This window comes from Chaetodon auriga, chromosome 17 (assembly GCF_051107435.1).
Source record: "Chaetodon auriga isolate fChaAug3 chromosome 17, fChaAug3.hap1, whole genome shotgun sequence".
Lineage (NCBI taxonomy): Eukaryota > Metazoa > Chordata > Actinopteri > Chaetodontiformes > Chaetodontidae > Chaetodon > Chaetodon auriga.
The window spans coordinates 5,440,501-5,461,343 of NC_135090.1; the positions used below are offsets into that span (position 1 = coordinate 5,440,501).

The following is a 20,843-nucleotide window of genomic DNA, read 5'->3' on the forward strand; positions in this document are numbered from 1 at the left end:
TAACTTTGATCAAAAGAAACGAGTCCGGTTCTGTTTCCTTGGTATTGTAAAGTAATTGTGAGGAACATGACCCTCCTGAGAAATGTAGGTAATCGCCAACTGTACAAGAGGAAGGTGAGGGAAAGTGAGTGCATTCGAAAGTAAAAAGGTTACACCAAACAAAATAGCTTTGAAATACACCAAAGACTGTTGACATCTAATAATGTCAGACTGTTTGCTCTGAGGCTCTGCCAGCAGCTGTTTAATGGTAGTCTTGTCTCAATGCTCTGGTTTTTTTTTTTGTTTTGCTCACTGTGACGCCATGGTGTCTTTTCAGATGGGATCAGTGTGACAGGCCTGCCAATCTCCAGTCCGCTGCGCCAAGTCCTCAAGCCCAGGCCCGAGACCAAGCCTGTCAGCAGTGAGTCGGGCAAGGCGGAGTACAGCCATGTTAAGGTGAATGAACAATTGCGACTATTGTTTTTGCTCAGTCCTGGATCAGGATGCAAGCGGTTGTTTTCTTTTGTTTGTGTTTCCTGTCTTGTAGCACAGTCTTGGCAAAGGTGCATTTTCAGTCTCACTGCACCTTTTCTGCAGATAATGAATATATCAGGGTGGGATATTTAATCCTCTCACTCCTTTTCTATCTCTCTCTGATCATGCCAAGCTTGCTGTGTACAGTGTGTGCATGTCTGCAAATATTGAGGGAAAACTATAGCATTATTTAGCACCAAACTACGGCTTTTGGTGTGCGCCTATAGAAGGAACACTGAGTTTATTTGGCTGGTGTCTCACCTTGGCTGCAGATGCACTCTGCTCTTTGAATCAGGACTCAGAGCTCCAGCGTAGGCATAGGACTGAGATGAAACTGTTAACGGGGTTTTTGAGTGAAACTGCGAAGTGCAAAGGGGTAAATAAATAAATAGTGTGACAGGGAAGGAAAAGATGCGAGTTGGGGACAGGTGGAATGAGAATGCACTAGACTCAGCTGATCAGCAGGGGAGAAGGTTGAGGACTTGTGGATGTGGGAGGGGTAGAAATGGGCAGGCTGACCTCGTCTACCTGCTGAGGGTCATCTGGAGCACAACAGCCACGCCACCTGCGAGCGTGGTGGCTGCATTGTCTTACCTCTAAAAGCCAGAAGAAGCCCTTTCTCTTCTCCATGAATCATCAGGAGGAAAAACAACATTGATGTCTAATGTTCAGATGTGCTGCCAAACAGAGTAAACTTTTCCGACTTTCCTCTGAAAAGTTTGGCAGGATGATGACTAATGGGAGAGAAGATACAGGAGGATGTTTCTTCATGAACAAAGACGGTTTAGTCAGTGACAACTATTTTACATGAAACAGTTTTACAGAAAGTGCAAGCCATTGTAAGAGAAATCATAACATGGGGAAACAATGACGCTGTGTTCCAGAAAATCATGTTTCCAATCCACATCAGACGGATGAGCAAACACCAGGAGCAAGAGATTTTAGCATTGAAGACATGACTCTCCCTTATCCTAACATAAAGATTGTGCTGGGCTGCAAAACCTCTATCTGCACCTGTTAATGTCACCAAAATATCTGCACTCGGATTCAAACCAGATGTGGGCAGGAAGTAGTTTGAAAGTGTCTGGATTGCTTCATTTTCTCAAGTAGGTTTCTCCTATTTGTAGATCTCATACAAATTTGTGAGTTTAGCTGCAAACAAAAGATGTTGTTAGATGTGATATTTTTACCAAAATAAACCATTTGTGTTTCAGCCCTGCCTTCAAAAAGTAAAAGCATGAGAAATCTTGCCTTGTTGCACACATTTTTGAGACTGTCCCTGTTCAGGTCGTCACGTAAGGTTCCAGGCTTTAGTTCAAAGTTCAAGGTGAAATTTATTGTCCGTTTGTCTGTGCACTGTATATACAGAACACCTGCTTTACTGTTGCTACTGATGGTGAACAGATCTGAAGTTATATGGAGTGTCTTTTTTGTTTGATTTTAATTAAGAGCTTTATGAGTGTTTATTCTTGATGGATATCAGAGATTATAAAATTCCAGTAATTATGTCAGCATGTGTGATGTATGTGTGTGATTAAATGTGCATTTAAATCCCTACTAAACTGACTACAGATCCCTCTAATACTGCACAGAAACACTGAAGGTAAAAAGCACAAGCAATTCACCTTTGGGCTTATTGCATCACTTGTTAGATATCCAATACCTTCGCAGTCAAGAGAAAAACGAAGCAGCCTTTGTTAAAGGCAAGCCGGGCATTTTAATCAGTGGTTAGGCTTATTAGAGGCAGGGTTTGACTGGCAGCTCAGAGTTTCATAGCAGAATATGGTGTTGGAACCGCTGTTAGAGTAAAGCCAATTACATAAGGACTCTTGTCCTGCAAGACACTCCTTCTCCTTTCATTTTGTAGATGTGTTGTTGCACATACAGGAGACACCGGGGTGATTCATTCCACTGTGTGCTCAACAAAAGCCTGTGCACTGATTTGCCAGTATACTGTAGTAAATGTATTCTGGGTTTCCAGCAGCATGACTCATTGTAGTTATGGGCTGTATTGTTTTTAGCAGTTTCACTCAAACCCATAGCACCCAGCAGGCACTTGATGCATGCTGATGTAGAAGGGATAGACCGGTACCACACCGTTGGATGTACATTACCAGTCAAAAGTTTGGACGCACCTTCTCTGCAATGGTTTATATTCTGTATTGGAGATTTATACTGAAGACATCAATACTATGAAAGAACACATGGGACTATGTAGAGAGCAAAACAAAAAAGAATTGAACTCAGTAAAATATGCTTATATTTTAGATTCTTCAAAATAACCACTGTTTGCCTGAATGACAGCTCTGCAAACTACTGGCATTGCCCCAACCAGCTTCATGAGGCCACCTGGAATGGTTTTCATTTAACAATTGTGCCTTGTCGAAAGTTCATTTGTAGAATTTGCCATCTTAATGCGTTCGAGAGAGTTATGCTGTGCTGCTTGTAGTGCTGGCATACAGTAAACGATAGCCCATCATAACTTTAAGACATGAAGCCCAGTCAGGCCACAAAATTTCAAGAACTTTGAAAGTATCTTCAGGTGCAGCTGCAAAGACGATCAAACGCTATGATGAAACTGGCTCTCGTGAGGATCAACCCAAGACATGAAGACTAAGAGTTACCTCTTCTGCAGAGGAAAAGTTCATTATACTTACCAACCTCAGAAATAGACACTTAGCGGCACCTCAGATCAGAGCCCACACAAGTGTCCAACAGAGTTAAAGTGGACAGATCTCAACATCAACTGTAAGGAGGAGAATGCGTGAATCAGGCCTTCATGGTCAAACTGCTGCAAAGGAACTAATACTGAGGGAGACCAGCAAAAAGAAGAGAACTGTTTGGGCCAAGAAAAATAAGTAATGGACATTAGACCAGTGGAAGTCTGTACTTTGTACTGATGAGTCCAAATTTGAGATTTTTGATTCCAACCACCATGGCGTGGAGGTCAGGTTGGGAGTTTGCCGCGTAGCATGTCAGACCATCGTGAAGGAGACGGGACTTTGTGTCTATTCAGAGATTTGCAATTAATGTTTGCCTTTTTATCGACCATAACCATACCAGATGTCATGCACAGATATTGTGGAAAGCAAGGATCTAAAAAACAATTGGCTTTGGACACAGAAAGATGTAATCACTGAGCGCAATGTGTGTTTTAAGAGTCATCCAATGTTGACGTTCTTTTCGAGCGATGGGTTGTTCCCTGAAGGCTTCTTCAGCTTCGTTATCTTACTTGTCAGTCTTCTCTTTCTGTGTTTGTAGACACAAAGTTTTTCACAATTTGCACGCTTTAAAAAGTGCCTTTGTCTTCGCAGAGTTTTCTAACAAGCCGATCTTCCTCATTCAGCTTGTAGCAGGACGAGCTGATGTGTTACGTGAAGACAACGCTGTGAACTTTGCTTGCCCTCTTATTGCTACCTTTCTGAGCTATGCCTCTGCATATGTTTGAGCGCTTTTTGAAGTTAGTTTTATGTAGAACTTGATTTGTCAGTGCGTGTCCATGATAGAGCGAGAGAGAATATTTATTAGCTCTTAATAACAGTTTTTGTGGAAGGATTTGGGTGGACAGATGCACAGGAAATTGAATACTTTCGAGCCAGACTGGCTGGCTGTGAAGCACGGTGTCTCAATTTTTTGAGGCACAATTAAGCGAGAATTTGGCCATTTTTGACCACCAAGCCCAAATGTGGCCAATATTATTGCTCAGGCTTTTTTCTACATTCTTCCTCCATTGGGTTTTCACTAGGTTTTGTAAACGTGATCTGTGCTGCACTGTTTTGGCCCTGGCATTCCTTGACGTGTATACTTGAGGTTGCAGAGTACGAGTAAGTGCAATCAGTCATGGCTGAGCTGTAATCAGCACAGGAGGATTCAACATGTTTATCTCACTGACTTTTGATGCTCAATCTTCGAACCCGTTTTTCAATCCTCCCACCAAATTGCAAACGGCTGTAGGGTTGAAAAATGTGTATGCTGTCAGGGCGGGATGGATCCCCCACAGGTAAAGGCTGGCCTGGCTGCTCGCACGTCTTGGGTTTTGCCGATTCTTTACACATTTCCAGTGACTCATTCCCGAGGAGAGTGAGTGAATTCTTTGACACTGTCAATTACTCCTCTCACCCCATTGCCACGGCTTTATGTCTCATTCCCCCTGTTTGTCCTCAGTGCTAGCTCATCACCTCTTCAACCTCTGTTATGGTGTGCTTGTGTCTACAAAATGCTGTGCCTTTGTCGCAAGTTCTGCTGTGATTGTCCCCGTCGGCGTATCTGTGCATGAAACAACAGCAGATACAGAGTTTTACGGGGATTTGGACCCCCAACTCCATCTGCTGGGGATTTTATATGAGGAGTGACAGACAGGGAGTAAGAGAAAAGAAGGGGATACAGTAATCCCACCTTTGTGATTACCCACGAGTCACCGTAATGCTGGACAGTGTGCAGTCCTGCTCGTTCCCTTAGCCGTCCTGTGAACCTATCTTCACTGGACAGATGTCATCAAGGGCATTTCAAGTGAGGCTATGATGCTGAAATAGGAAGGCCCCTCAGACACCCCCAGAGATTATCTTCAAAATGCCAAATGTTCAGGGTGCTGCTGCGAAGCTGCATCCGCTGAAAGTTGGCTTTCCTGTGCATAATGCCACATTATCGCAATATAGAGATTTCTGTTATATAGATGTACGTGTTCCTCTGAGGCTGGAGAGCAAACAGTCTGAGGGACAGGAGGCTGTGACTGGACTTCCTCCTGCCAGCACCAGGGGTCTTAGTGTGCACAGTTTTCTATATGGCGTGCACCTCTTAAACCAAGCAAATCTGAAATGAAATAGTCTCATTTCAGGTGGTGCTTTGTATTGGACAGTACAGTAATTTCCCTGTCAGTGGCTCTCAATGTGGGTTTCAGAGATGCTTGGAGGTATTTCAGTTGGTCATAGTGAATTTCTGGAAAACTGGGAAATAGCTTTGACCCGAAATTAGGGCTATGTGATAATTCTGTATTTTAACGGTCTGATGATGTGTGACGTGTGAAGAGTTTTGACGGTTTGATGGGTTTTTGTTCATTTTAACTTTATTTTACAATGCACATCTATCAACATCACTGTAAAGGTGCCAGTGTTGCCATAGTGTTGTCCCTGTTGTTTGACATTCTTTTTGAGCTTAACAAACTTTGAGCTGAATTATCAATTTATTGATCGAAACTGAAAACGAATGTGCAACAATTTCAATAATCCAAAACCTCTTTGCTTGTCATTCATCACGCAGAATTACCTCACAGATTTTCGGCCTGTATCTATTTGATAAAAAAAGTACGTTGAATGTCACTATGATTTATCTCTATATAACTATGATTTGAAGATGTCAACTTGAGTTGTGAGTCAGCGTACAGTGGAAACAGCTGCGGCTGAAGCAGGAAACAGGATTGTTTTTGACCAGAAAATACGTAGCAACCAACAGTTAGCTAAAAGATGCTAAAACAATGAAGAGCTGAGTTTGGTCATAAAACATTGTGAGTTTGTCATTAGTGACGGAGTGACAACATGAAACATAGTCATGTGATTCATTGTTAATTTAAAGATACGGATTGTTGTAGCTTTAAATAATCAATCAGAAATGATTAACATCCCTATTGTGTGATGGCAAGCTGCTTCCAGCTTTATTTCAGCTGTCATGGGGATGATTTTAGCAGCTCCCCTTTGAAAGTGTCTTTTGGAAGGATTCTGCTTTGCTGTTTTGTTTAAGTCCACATAGGAGAAATCAAGCCAAATGTGCTTCTTTTTGTTACCTTTTGTGTTGAAAACACAACACAGAGCTGCTGTTGCGGAATACGAGCAAGGTTTTATTTGTTTTTAGATTGCCGTTAAACATAAGTCTCTGTAAATATGATAAGATATTAACCTTAAACATGTCGATGAGAAGGAAAATTGGATCGCACTTCAGAAAAGCTGATGTAAGCATTTTCTTAACAATGACGAGTGTGTCTGTGGTTGTGTGCAGTGAGAAAGAACCCAGCCTCCAGACAAGACATGCTGCCACACACACACACACACACGCACGCCCAGAGTCGGGGAGTGTGGTGGTGTTGGGGTGGGCATAGCTTCTTCAGGGCTAATCAAATCCAGTGGAGACAGAGGCAGAGTCAGCTGCCTGCCTGCCTGCTATTTTTAGAAGCCCAGCCCTGCCGATGGCAGTTCAGCTCTCTTCATGGATACAGATCCCTGCTCGTGATACAGATATTTATAACTGCCACAACTGTCCGCCCAAGTGTGAAACTCCAGCTGAACAACCAAATGATTTTTCTTGGCTCAGGCTCCAGACTGCTCCTTCGTTTCTCCTTCTTTTTGCTCGCTCACCAGCAGCTTTATGCCCGGTTTTCTGTCATTTTCAATGAATAATGGTATTTGAAAGCTGATCTTAATTGATGAAGTGCTCATACGCTGGCTTTTTTCTTGTAGTCTTTATTTATGACTTGTAGCTGTGACACACACAGTAAAGTCTTACATTTATTTTCCTACCTAAATCGAAAGTAATTACAGAGTATGTTTAGATGCAAATTAGTGCAGTGATCATAATTGAGATGCGATGTTTTTGCAAGGAATGTAGAGTAACTTGATGATTCATATCCCTGTTCGCACAATTCTAGCATAATCAAGGCTTCTAATTGCAGGTTTCTGCAGCCTTTCTGCAGGCATGTCTCTTCAGTCAATTCTCTGTGGATTAAATTATGTCAGTGCTTGATGTTTGTAACCACTTTGTTGGATGTGGCTTCTTCGTTTTATCTCTGTCAGTATCTCCATCAGCAGTGGACGGCCACAGCGACGAGTGATAAAACTGATGTCAGGTGTCAGACTTTCAGCACGACGATCACAGCTACATTGTTTACGCTCCACAGCGTCATTCCGGAACCTGTGCTTGCCTTGGAGCTCCTGCTCATTGTGGTGATTAGGACTGAGATAACTGGAGAGAAGCTGAAGAGGAGCTTTATTGGAAGATTCATCCCCACTGAGATGAAAGTCTATTACTACCACAAACAGATATCTTTAGGACTTTGGGTTATTTGGAATTTTGCATGCCTAATAAATATATTAGGGGTCAGGGAAGAAAATCACCAAATCTTGCCAACCAGTACATTAAAAATGTAATTTTTTCTTGTAAGTGCAGTCGAATGTAGCTGCACAGATAAAAACAGGGAGCACCTTTATCAAATGGAGGATCAGGTCAGAAATCTAATCTGACAGTTGAATCTTTCCAAAGACCTCCCCTAACGTACACACAGGTCTGATATATCTTTTGACATATGTTCATGAATCATCACTGTGTCCACCCAGAGGAATGAACTCCAGCTTCCGTGTTTGAGTTTCTAATTACACACCACCCAGTCTGTCTTTACTCTCCTCCAAAGATCTGACAGTGGGTGAAAAATCTGTTAAGCTTCGCTGCATTATGGGTGATGCTTGTTAGGTTGTTCTTTGGCTGCAAACAAGTCAGCAGTGTTTTATTGTTGTTTTATTCAGCTTTGACTCCAGAGAGGTAGAGAGAAGCAGGTGGGGGTAAAAGCAATAATTCAGTCAGTCTATGATGTGGCTTCTGGACTGTATATCTCATCCGTCCCCTTCGAGATGGTGAGCCTGGCATAGCGTGCCGCTATCTGTCTATCTGTGTGTTTATTTTTAGACTTTGGCATCAGTTCTTGGAAAGTTTTCTCGCTCCGAGTGTCTTCGCTTTGCCTGCAGGTAGCCGAGCAGAGGAGAGATAGGGAATGTGAGATAATTAAGACTAATCAAAAGGCATAATCATCATCAGGAACACACAAGCAGAAAAGCAGCACACCCCGCTCTGCCTCAGTCGCCGGCTGTTTGCCAACATTTTTATTCCCACAAGCCGTTTAATCTCTCCGTGCTTAATTTACCTGTCCGCAACATACAGTCCTCACTGATTGGAGTTTGAAGCTACAGCTGCAAACTACAGCTGTGCCCCTCCCGCCTCCTCCTCTCTCGCTTTATCTGTCTGTGGCTGCCTGTTGTCTTCAGGCTGCAACGACATGAAGCACTTCCCTCGTGCCTCGGTGATAGATGACAGGAGGAAACATGAGTGAGGAGGAATAAGAAGATGGATGGGCTTTGGGTTGGGGGATGTGTCGCTGAGGAGCTGATTCTGGTATGGAAACCCACAGGGATTTATGGATGGATTTCTGATGCTTGCGTGTGAGGCACATATAGATACTTGTTGCATCCGCTGTCTCTGCGGACGCCGCGTCTGCCTCCATCCCTCATCCTATCGCTCTGCAGCAGAGATGCAGTGAGGCCTGCTGCTGGCTCTTTCATGCCACAGGTAGCAGCTCAATAAGCTCGAATGTAATTACGTGCTTCGTTCTTTCTCAAGCAGAGTTGTCATTACGTGATAATACAGTGTATAATGCACTCCACGTCTTTCTGCAATGCAAAATTTAAGTGATGCGATTTACTTGTGAGGCTTTTTATTCAGCCCTTGGTTATTCGCCTGGCAGCTGGATATCAGCGACTCACCCGATGAAACCTTTAAGATTTGCTCATGTGAGGGTTGTCCATATTTGAGCAAACTGAGAACGGGCTTGCTTGATTTCTTGCAAGTCAGCAGACCTGCGGGGCCGGCTTGCGGTTAGCATTAGCATTGACCTTAGCGTTGGCAGCAAGTCAGCATGCCACTTTATTGCAAATTTTTAGACTGTTGTTCCAACAGGCAGGGGGCACGTCATCCTGCCAGCGACACCATGAGTCTCCTTATTTAGTATTTAGCTCCTGCATTCTGAATGTACTCATGTACAACAGACAGAGAAGATGAAGTCAGCACCGTACATCTTGCCCCAGATGACCTGTCGCTGCTCCGTCAATGCTAACAGGCCCCCTGTCTCTAACTGATGCCCAAATGATCTGGCCCATTTAGACCATGACCCGAGGGATAGCCGGGTTTTGAATTCCTCTTCCTAATTACTGTTCATGCAAAATACACAACTCTGTCTGGTCTCCCAGGCAGCTTTTTATGGGCTGCAGCGAGACTGGTTTGCCTTGTGGCTCTTTAGAATTCAGTCAGATCTCTGTAGAGGGCTGTCCTTGTTCAGAGAAGGCACTGAAATATAAAGTTTGGCTTTTGAATTATTGTGTATGTATTATATAATGCTCCTCTTGTCTATTAAAAGTAGTACGTTTATAGTAGACAGATGGGCTCAAGGCCAGAAGTTTACTCCACTTGAAAATGAAATTGGCGTGTTTTCCAAGGTATTATGATGTGTGTTTAATTCAATGATGTTATGTGATGTTAAAATTTCAGTAGCTTTGGACTTGCAGATGTTTTATAGATTTGGATATTAATCAAGACGTTTAAAGCACAAAAGGCCTCACATTGTACTCCAGTGGGGGTGCTGAGCTATGACCCTTTACATGCCCTGTTGCCCTCTGTTAACTGGGGAGTTGTTGTTTTCAGTTGGAAGAAATTAGCAGATAATCACCACAGCAAAGCATCTAAGAAATGCATGGAAGCGTCTTGGATTTTACACCATAGATTGCAGAAGTTTGGATAAAGGCAAGGCGCTTTGCTGAGTCAGTGAAATGCAGGAGCAATACAGTAACATAACCACCTTAACAAATGTGCTACACCTGTTAGCTGTCGCCTACAGGAGCAACCAGCAGGAACACAGCTACAGCTACAAACATGGTTTGGGATTAGGTTCATAATTGGTTTTCCAATATATTTGAATAAATTGTGTTCATTCTTATCTATTTAACTGTCCTCTGTACAAGTGCGAAAATATGAAGGAGCGACAAAAACGGCAGTGATGAAGTAATTGAGCCCTCGTGTAAAATTCACTCCCAACCCCACAAGGTCATGATAATTTTTTGATTTGTGTGTGTGTGTGTGCGTGCGTGCGTGCGTGCGTGCGTGCGTGTGTGTGTGTGTGTGTATCGCTGGCGTATGCAAGCCCAGCGGGCAAAATTAGAAGAGAATCAAGCATTTCATCATGCTTACTGGACTTGAATCCATGTGTGAAATCCAGCGAGCCAGGCCAAGTGTGGCTCCATATGCTGCGGCGCTCGATGACTGAACCGACGCCGATCAGATCACCTTCAGCTGCGCCACAGTCACCCTGAGCAGGATGTTTATATATCAGCATGCTTCACCATCCAGCACACAAGCTTTTTTCATTTGACAGGTCATTGTTGGTGATTTGAATGTGTGTGCGTGTTGGCATAAATGCCTGCTCATGCGTCACCATGTAATCTATCCCTTTTTCAGGCTTTGGAGTGTCTAGGTTTTTTATTTTGTTTTTTGAGCTCTGCTTGTCCCATCTTTGAAGCTGACTTCACATCTCCATGGTCGACTGGCTGTCGACTTACTATAAGAATAGCAGTGGGGGTAAAGGGTGGTTGGAGGCCTCTCCCTGTAGCCGCTCCAGCTGGTAAATGGTGCGACACCTGCACAGGACCACGGGGTTACATAAAAAAGCAGCCGTTTTGTGTCTGAAGCACCCCTGAGTCCTCTGTTTACCTCTGATCGTACAGGAACAGAGAAAACTCTGTGTGTGTGTGTGTGTGTGTGTGTGTGTGTGTGTGTGTGTGTGTGTGTGTTTTAGTAGGCGCATATGCAGTAGCCGGTCTTCATCTCAGACAGATGCCACTCTCCTTAGACAAAATTCAGTGCTACTCTTCATCCACTTTCCTTCCCCTTCATGACTCACAACCTCTAATCAGATTGAACCATATGTAAGTGAATTAGTCAACACTCAGAAAGGAAATCGAATTACTCTGGATGAAATGGTTCTTTTATTGTGAGAATCCACAGGAAGTACTTAAACGCATGAAGCAGACACACCTGGGTGTCCAGTTTATGTGTCACCGCCCGCCTCAACAGGCAAACACCATCAACATTGGGCACGGTCAGTGTGTCCGATAGATCGAGGGCCTGAGTTTGATCATTTTGCAACCCTCACCTCCACTGCAAAGTTTTTGCTTACACATTGCAGCTACATTGAAACTGGGAAAGCAGTGCAAACGTGTGGGACAGCTCAGTAACTCGTCCAGGGATCACTACGACCTGCAAGGCAGGGGTCACATGGCAGAGGATGGGGAGCTGAGCTCGCCTGCATTTCAGGAGGAAATGATTCATAAAAAAATGAATTTTGTTGTGTTTTAACTATAATTATAAGTGTTTTTTTTTTTTTTTTTTTAATCAAATATTTCTTTCATCAGTCTGCATTACATTTCCTTCAGCAGATATTTGCTGTTGCTAATTAGCTCTATTTAAAGGTATTTGTAAGGCTCATAATCATTGTTTATGTGCTCCTCAGCTGATCGATGCTATTGGCTTTCTCCGTCTGTCACAGGCCTCCTCTACAAAATGCAGGATGCCCTTCTGTTGAGTTTTGTCTAACACCATTAGACAGAGGAGTGTGGATCTTTTCCGTGGCAGGAAAGTTTGGACAGGATTTTGACAGCATACTGTATCTCTGAAATGTATTTTTTTTTTAACGCCGCTCAGCTTCACTCGCAGTAATGCACAGCTATAAAGGGGCACTTCACCCATTTTCAACAGTTGCTTAATGGCTTCTGTGGCTGTAGAGAAGCTGTCCAAAGTCTGAAAAAAAAAATAGACATTTTAGCTGCAGCCTGTGTTGCAGAGTGGCGTAATGGTGTGGAGTTTGAAAGATGTGTGGACTTACCAGACAGGGTTGCATAATGGGAAATTTAGGATCCAGTGTTCTTTGGGCTGTCAGTCAGTCAGGGGGTCTCAGCCTTGCTTTGATTTTGACTGAACTTTTTTTTAACCCGTTTTGTAGTTCTCCCAACTTTTCGGAGATACATTAGTAAATTGCTGGAGAAGCGCTTTAAAAGCAGGTCACAGTAGGAAGGACTGTTTTTGGTAGCTGTTACACTCTGATCACACTCAATTAACATGAACAAAGTAACGGAGTGGATCAATAATGTATTATCTGCAGTATCTCTGTCTAACTAGTATTATCTTTTGAACAATGCCATGTTGGAACTCATGCAGATTCCAAAGATCAGCTCATGACGTTCCTATACAAAAGAAGTGATTGAAATGCCATTGTGCAAATGGTGTAATAGAATGAAGATATTAACTTGACAGCGTCTTTGTGTTCTTGAGAATGAGCCTTTATGGCATTCGCACCAGAAACGTCTTGTGATCAGTCGCTTGAAGCTCAATCTTTCATAGTCGAGCCGCTGAAAACACAAAGTGTAGGGATGAGATTCATGAGGCCGTTCTGATCTCCTGACAACAGACTCAGTCAAGGCTTGCTTTTATATCAAAACAAGAGTTCGTCCACCTCATGAATCGCAACGTCTGCTCATGAAAGTTTTGCGAATATTAAATAATGTCAGATAATGTCGACTGTGTATTGTTGCTTTAGGGATTCTCCATCAATCGTGGATTGAGTGTCACCATTTGAAGTGTATGCAGAGGTTGTACAGTATCAGTATTCCATAGCGAGTGCACGGTGTGGCTACGCCAAGGCCATGATTTTGGAGGGTTTTGATGACCCAAACCACGGAGCTGTGGTTTTAGATATTTGCACAGGCTGCACGCAGCTGTTTCCCTGGTAACCTGGCGTTGTCGGATGAGGACACAGACAGGATTTACGGGAGCGGGCAGCCCTCAAGGGTTTTGGGTGAGGTAAAGAGGAGAGAGGAGCTTTAATTGCCGTATGACTTGTCATGGAACTGTGTGAGCTGCGCGTCCCATACGTCCCAAGGATGCCACCGTCTCCAGCACCCCTGTTGATTTGCTCCGAATAAACGAAGAAACTGCTCGGAATAATGAATCACGCACGTGGTTATTTTCCACCAGCCTGGTTCTGGTCTGGCAGTGGATCTGGTGTGTGTAGCCACAGACCGATGATGTGTAGCATTCAAATTAGAGTTTGTGGATGGAACACAAACCCGCCACCCCAAGGTGCCTGAAATAGAAAGCCTGCATGCAATGTGCAGGTTGTTGTGAATGGTAAGAATTAATAAAAGGCATTAATATTTACACTGCCTCGCAGACATTTTTTTTTCCTATTTAGATGCGTCTGCTGGTTGGGGAATGTATAATGAAATTGAAACAGACCACCACAGCATGAATACAAGGGTGATTTATGTGGGTGTCCTCTACTAATTAACGTGCAGAAAATCTCAGAATACAGGTGCACAGTGTGTAGCGCTCGATTGACCTGGACCAAAAAAAAGATGGCCGGCAGACAGAATTATAGAGTCATAGATTATAGTGAGACGGTGAGGGAAATACACTTTTCAGGCTTTTGAAATACGTTAACAGTTTTAACAGCCAGGCCGCTGAAGCCTCTGTCAGGATAGTCATTTGCCACTGAGTATGTGACAGATCACCATCTTGGTCTAGTGTAATTGCTTTTCTGGGGTGGGTGTGTGTGTGTGTCTTTTTATTTTAATTTCTGACAGGTATTTCTATTATTTAGTCCATTCCATTTATGTCAGTGAGGTTAGGATTTTAATCTTCTGTCAGATGTTTCATGTCAGAAAATATGAATATCTTCTGTCTCCGTTTCCGTTTGAAAATGTGTGCCAACAGGTAGCAACACCTCTGTGTGCTAACAGTTAATGGTTCATGTGGCATTTTGTCAACTTTAACTATTAATGTAATATTAGAAAATGTCAAAAGTTCTAATTGCCATTATTGGGATGCCCCTGTGAATCTATTAGTATCAAACGTAGTAGAACACTTCACACTTGCATGTGTGGAATTGAAATGACATATTCTGGCTAAGAGCTCGCCTTGAGTGAACGGCTGAACAGCAGACTTCTGTCCTTGGAAACTCTGTCGGTAGCATCACTGCCGCCTCACGCTGCTGTCGCCTCTCCTGGACATTCCACAGCGGCAGTCAGATTACCTGTCTGATGCGGCCAAGTACAGCTGCTGGAGGGAATCATTTTGGTATGGTGCTTTTCACATTTTGTGGCAATATTTTTACTACTTTCCCCCTGCTGTAATAATTTGAGCTTGGCATCCCATAACCCCCTTCGTCACAGATTCTTCGTAGTTGGGCAGGTTGCTCACCCACTCTTTAAAATGTCTCCCATTCTAATTGCCACATCAGAGGCAAACCCTAACTGTGAGGGGGTGCAGAGCGTGACATTATAAACGCTGTGGGCAGAAATGTCAGGACCATCATTAAGTGGACCAGCTCGGGGCTGTTGCAGTTAGGCTTTTGGTTTGGGGGTGGTTTTGGAATGGGCGAAGTTATTATACCATGCTATGCAAACTTCTGTGCTTCACTGGGTCCTCTCCCTTAAAAAAAAAAAACCCTTCCCTGTCAGCTATTTTGGTCTGCATGCAGGCTGGTTGTTACTGAGCAGTTTTAGATGCTCTAACCCCCATCAGCTGTCAAATCAACACAGACTTGTTCACAGCACTCTCGCTCCTCATCATCCAGCGATTATTGCTAAGTCATTACACCGCGGGACCGATAGAGAACATATTCGCTCTTATCAGCCCTCCTGCCCTCTTCTCTCATGAATCGTCTGTTGCCAACAAGCACAGCAGAAACGCGATAATGTCAAACTGTCTCAAGGCCACAAATACAATGGAAGTGCCTATTACGAGGTAAAACACAGACGGGCAGACCCAAAAGAAGCCTGATCTCATGCATTGATAAGCTTTGTAAAAAAGGCAATGCGGTGATCTCGTTTACTTATATTGTTGCAGGCCTATTGCATCAAGTTTAAACCTTTTCGAGGTCTTCACAACAAGACTCCCGTAATGAACAGGAGTACTGGAAAAATACCATGGTGATGTTTCTCTCACTTATCTGTGCAGACAGCAGACAACTTAGTCCCGCTCAGGGCTTGATTCATATTTCACTTCCTCAGCTAAAGCTGTCTTCAGGATACTGTTTAACTTCTCCGCATCCCTCCTCAACTTAGAACCCTGGGACACCCAACTGATTGGCTCCGTGATTGACAGTCAGGTGTGCATATGAGAGGCAGTCCCAGCAGCACTCCAAATGGACAGACTGCATCCAAATGCCCTCAAGTCATTTCTCAGTTTTCCGACTAAATAGCTCTGCTGACTGACGGCTCGCTTCACTGCCACGAGGCAGATGCAACCAAAGGGGTCAAGCCTCATTTTAAGGGCAATTAGCCACACAGCCTCCCATTTCATCACATCATCAAAGTACACTGTGACCCCGCATCTACCTGCCATTCAACCACCTGTCCCAGTCATGAGGGAAAACATCCTAAAAATAAAAACACATGGGATCCGTGGATGGATGTGTGCAGCTAGCGGAACTTCCTATTCACCACGTTTTTTTTTTTTTCTTCTTCTCCGAATTAAGGTGGGAAAAATAAACAGTTTTGAAAGAGAGAAATTGATGTTGTAAGTGTATCTCCCATAAAGTAGAGCTTTACACCATTTCCAATTTGGCCGTCTGCAGGAAGATAATGACGTTTCACACCAGTGCCTTTTACCGTGGCTTTTGCTGAGACTGTAGAAATAGTGTGGGGAAATTCTATTTTTTTGTGTTTATTGCCATTAGCTGTGTGTCAGTTTCCTCACTCCACAATTGTCAGAAAGAAAAGAGAGCGGAAGAGAGAGACACAAGGAATTTTATGGTGAAGCATTTGTTGTTCTTTTGTAACCACAAACCTGTGGGCCTTTATTTAAAGCTACATAACACGCTAAAGATGTGAATGGAAATATACATGTGTCTCGTGGTTAAATCACAGAATGGGTTGCAAAATATATTGGCCAAAATGTGACAGAAACATGAATCACGAACTCTTCCAGAAAGATGGACTTTGACCACATAGAAATGGACCTTGTTTAGTTTGATATTAGCTTACCCCATCATGCTGCACTGAGATCAACACACACATCATCCAGTCAGGTGGTAGCATGCCTCCCATGGAAAAAGGTGGCACAAGATCAGCTTTGCGGCAGCTGAAATCAGACCAGTACTGATAATGATGGGTCTTCAGCCGGTTCCAGATGTACCAAGGGTCCTGATTTAGGTGGAAGACGTAGTTTCATCCCAGCAGCTCATGATGGGGTCGCTAAGTGATGTAACAGCTTGGATTTCTGCCGTGGTGCAGGTGATCTGTTTACTTCCGGAGCAAAGTGGAGTGGCCTGTGCTTATAAATGTGTTGCCAGTCAAGGAATCTAGTGGAAAAAAAAGACTTTTGCTGATATGATCCTCAATTAAGGGGCTATGAACAAAAATTTAAAGCATTGTGTATGGTGGCACTAGTGATATCACTGTTAAAAATGAGAACCAGATGACTCGTGAAGCTGTATGCCAGCTATTCATTTGTAATATTTTTTTGGTGACAAAAAACCCCCAGATTTTTATGGTCATAAAGCATTGTTCAAAATGTGCACAAAAGTCTTTGCAAATGTTACATGGGGTTGGGAATGCACTCAGTGGGTTCATATTCCCACAACTTAAACAGAAATTGGCACGATAACATCAGACGACAGTTTCTAAAAACATATGGAGCACATAAGAGCACATGAATGACTTTGTAGCACTTTCACAATATTCTTATCACTCGAGTGGGCGTTGCTTCAATACTTCCATTCTTTATGCTAAGCTAAGCTGTCAAGGAGCTGCCTCTGTGTTGAATGTACACTGATTAAACTGATATTGATCTTGTCATTCTCAGCAAGGCGGTCTGTTAGTGAATTACCCAAAATGTTGGAGTATGCATGGAAGAAGCACCTGAGGGAGTCATTGCAAACAAAGAGAGGTTACTGAAACACTCGAGATTGTGCGCTTTGGACAGGCTCCTGTCCCTGCCTACCTGTCATCAGGTTGCTGAATCTTAGTATTCCCGTCAGGAGACATGTGGCCCTGCCATAATCTCCACAGCAAGATGTGTCAGGATCTGTATCTCAGTGCCGAAGCATTAAAAAAAGCCTTCAGCTTTCCCTGCCTTCTTTGTTCGCCTTTTAGGCGCAAGAGAGACAATACTGTGTGGGACACTCGTAATTCACCTCTATTGTCAAACAAATGCTGCGTCTGTGAGGATGGATATGATGGATAGTCTTCTGAGGCTTTGTTGTGACACGGCAAAAAAAATGTGGAGTGACGGCAGTCAAGGTAAAAACCAATCTTACACTGAGTCTGCTATTCATGTCGTGTCTGCTTAGCAGCTAAACTCAGATCACGTCAGTATTTTTTAAAGGTAAAACAAAGGGCACCAACCAAAGACAGCTTTGTGAGCTTTACAATACAGTCTTATAAATATTATGCGCAGCCAAGCTTTACCAGGACCCACTTATGTGTAAACTACTGCTTTCCAAGGTTTTAGTGCCGATAATCAGCAAAAAATATCTTAATGTGAAGGTATTTTAGAATCTTACAATGTAGATGTCAAGCAGTTGATCATTTCATAACTCAAGTGCACTGGCAGCAGTATTTTTTCACATTGTGGCACAGTTATCTCAAGGCTGAAGGCCAGAAAGAGACAGGAGATTGGCCATTATCTCTCTGATAGTCATATGAGAGGCCTTATTCTCTGAGTGTCAGGGCGAGCTTGTCTTTGAGAATACTGTCCTTTGAGAGTCTCCGGATAGACGCTGTTGTGTTGGACGGATTATCGATTACCTTTATCATCCACTGAGATCTTCAGAGAGAATGCGATCCCCTTCCTTCTTTCATACACGAGGCCAATTACTGCGATTATCTGTTTTGGAAAGTCACAAACATGGATGGGCGCAGCTCCCGTCTAAAAGTAGGGAGGTTTCAGATGTTGTTAGGCAACCTGACAGGCACTTTGTTTGAAGCCGAGGCTTTGAGTGTAACCAGATTAACAGAGCTGTGTTATTTATCAGCCTTCCATATTAGACCTAGCATATGATTTACACATCTTAATCTGTTCACTCAACTGCTGTCTTGTGATTGATGCCTTTGTTTAGTTGGAAAATTGAACTTAAAGCGAGACTGCGTAAGTTTGGAGGGAACAAAGAAGACATGTTTTTTCTTACAAATGAACATTTGACTTCTTAAGCAGTGAAACACACCATTGCTCAGTTCAGTACGTTTAGGGGTCTTGCTACTACAGCCTTATCCGCAGCCTTATTTGCGACCAGTAGCTTGTGATGGCTAATGTTAGCTAATTGTAGCAAAATTTAGAGAAATATTACAGACTAACAGACAGTCAGATTTCTAACTTTGTGACTGTCACTTGTAGAAAAACACATAGTCCAGCTTTACATACATACGTCCAATGCCATGCCCCCTCTTTCTTTACTGTCTCCCTATTTCCTGTGTGCTTGTTGGCTACATGCTCTAAGACATTACCCTGAACACAAAACAGCTCTCACAGTCTGGTTATTGGTGCTGGTGAACGCCTTAATTGAATCCGTACCTTAATCTGAGCGCTCCCACTAACCACCTTGTTTGTATGCATGCGAAGGAAGTGCATGTGTGCGGTCAGCCTGTTTGCTTAGGCTGTGTGCTGCTACGGGCCTACTCCTAACACACTGTCAGCTCATTACAGCAGGGCCTATTTTTAGCCCAGTGTGATTGAAATAGGGTCCTGAGGGGGCCGAGAGCAGAGGCAGAGAGAGGATTGAATGGAGGAGGAGCTCGGGGTCAGCCCTGGTCTGAAAAGGGTGAACGGGGTGCAGAGGCGCCGCTCGCTCGCGTCGCTGAGACAATCACTGTTTCTCAAGAGGATCACGTCGAGGCCATTAGTGCCACACAGGCAGCCACGGGATCACACAGCTGCATGTAACACAGCACTCGACGGCTCGAGACAAAAATGAGATTGCGTATTTATGCTGCCAGTGTTAGAAATCCTCGCCATTAATAGAAAATATACCAATATACTAGACTGTTTAGTGTTATGAAGCAATATGTCATCCATTAAAATGTTATGGCTCTCTCATGTGTTGTTGGATTTTGGACAACAGTACATTTTCTGTGACAGTGTAAGGCGTTGTCAACACAGACAGTGTTGTTAGAAGGATAAACTTGATGTTTTTTTTTGTTTATTCATGCAATTTGTTGATGGTAATTAAATGATAAAGCAGCACCAGTCTCATCCGTTAACAAATGCGTGGAAAACAGCAAATGAAGAAGACGTTGCTCCCGAGAAAACACGGACTTTAATGGAAATGGCATCCAACCAGGTTCTTTGCTCAAGGAATCTGAGCGATTTCAGTCAATCAATTCAAATGAGATTCATATCAATGTGCTGCTCCTTTTATTCTGTTGCCAGCGCAGCGTGAGTCTGTCTCTGGCTTGCATTGTTGGGCTGCTGCTCTTCCTCCACATCCAAAGCAGACTGGCTCCGCTGTTTACCTTCCAGGGAAGACAAATAGTCGCAAAAATGGTATTCAGGGAGGATATCAGGATTTGAATTTAAGCTTTTACAAAATACTCCATCATGAAAATAAGCATGCTAATGATATTAAGGTCAGGTCTTCGCAATATCAGATGACTTACTGTAAGCTTTGTCTGACGTAGAATGCGTCTCATCAGTAACCCATAGTACTCAGCTAGATAATAAGCTACAATACAATAAGCTAAGATTAATGCACATGAAGGAAATGTTTTGTGACCAATAACAAGGCTGCAAGTCTGCAGCCATGCTAATGGCTCTGTGAGGTTTTAGTCTGGCACTGTGCTGCTTTTAGCCAAATACTTTAGCATGCTAACATGCTGATGTTTAGCAGACATGTGTTTACCGTGTTCACCAACCCAATTTAGAGTGTCAGTCTTCTAAATCCAACATAGAGCTTGAGGCTGATGGAAATTTTTTTGCAGATATATGGTCATAAACAAAAGTATTAAAAGTTAAATTTCAATCTGATGATGGCAACAGTAGAGAGATGACAGGAAATGCGGGGAGAAAGATGGGGAATGGCATGCGACAAAGTATCCCAGCTGGATGTGATCCAGGGATGCCGGCACCCTAAACCCTCGGCCCTTCTGCAAGATGCAGTCAGGGGATCTCTGAGGGGCACATTAATGTCTCTACCAAATTTCATGTCAATCCATCTTAAACCTGTCAAGACATTTCAGTCAAAACTACAAATTTAAACCCCATGGTGACACTAAGGGACAAGATGGGGGATAACCAAAGTCATTAGGATTTATCCTTTGAGCACCATCAATCTTCCAATAGTGTTAGGATACTGTATTTCACTCTGGACCAAAGTGGAAGACCAAACCACACTGTCATCCATTGAACCACACTGCTAGTGCAGCTAAAAATAATGACATCAAAACATGCAAAGCCAAGAAAAAATAATAAGACTCTATGAAATGAAAATATACCAAGAAGGTGAAATGATGCCCACACATTTTGAGATAAGTGAAAGT

At 43.2% G+C, this 20,843-nt stretch overlaps 1 protein-coding gene across 3 annotated transcripts in view; it reads left to right on the forward strand.

The window, feature by feature from the left end:
- Positions 1-20,843, forward strand: part of trappc9 (trafficking protein particle complex subunit 9) — a 182,991-nt gene that overhangs the window by 63,811 nt on the left and 98,337 nt on the right. For all 3 annotated transcript variants that reach the window (XM_076753979.1, XM_076753980.1, XM_076753982.1), the window contains one exon: positions 317-435. In XM_076753979.1, coding sequence (XP_076610094.1) covers positions 317-435 — 119 coding nt within the window. The remainder of the gene's footprint in view (positions 1-316; positions 436-20,843) is intronic.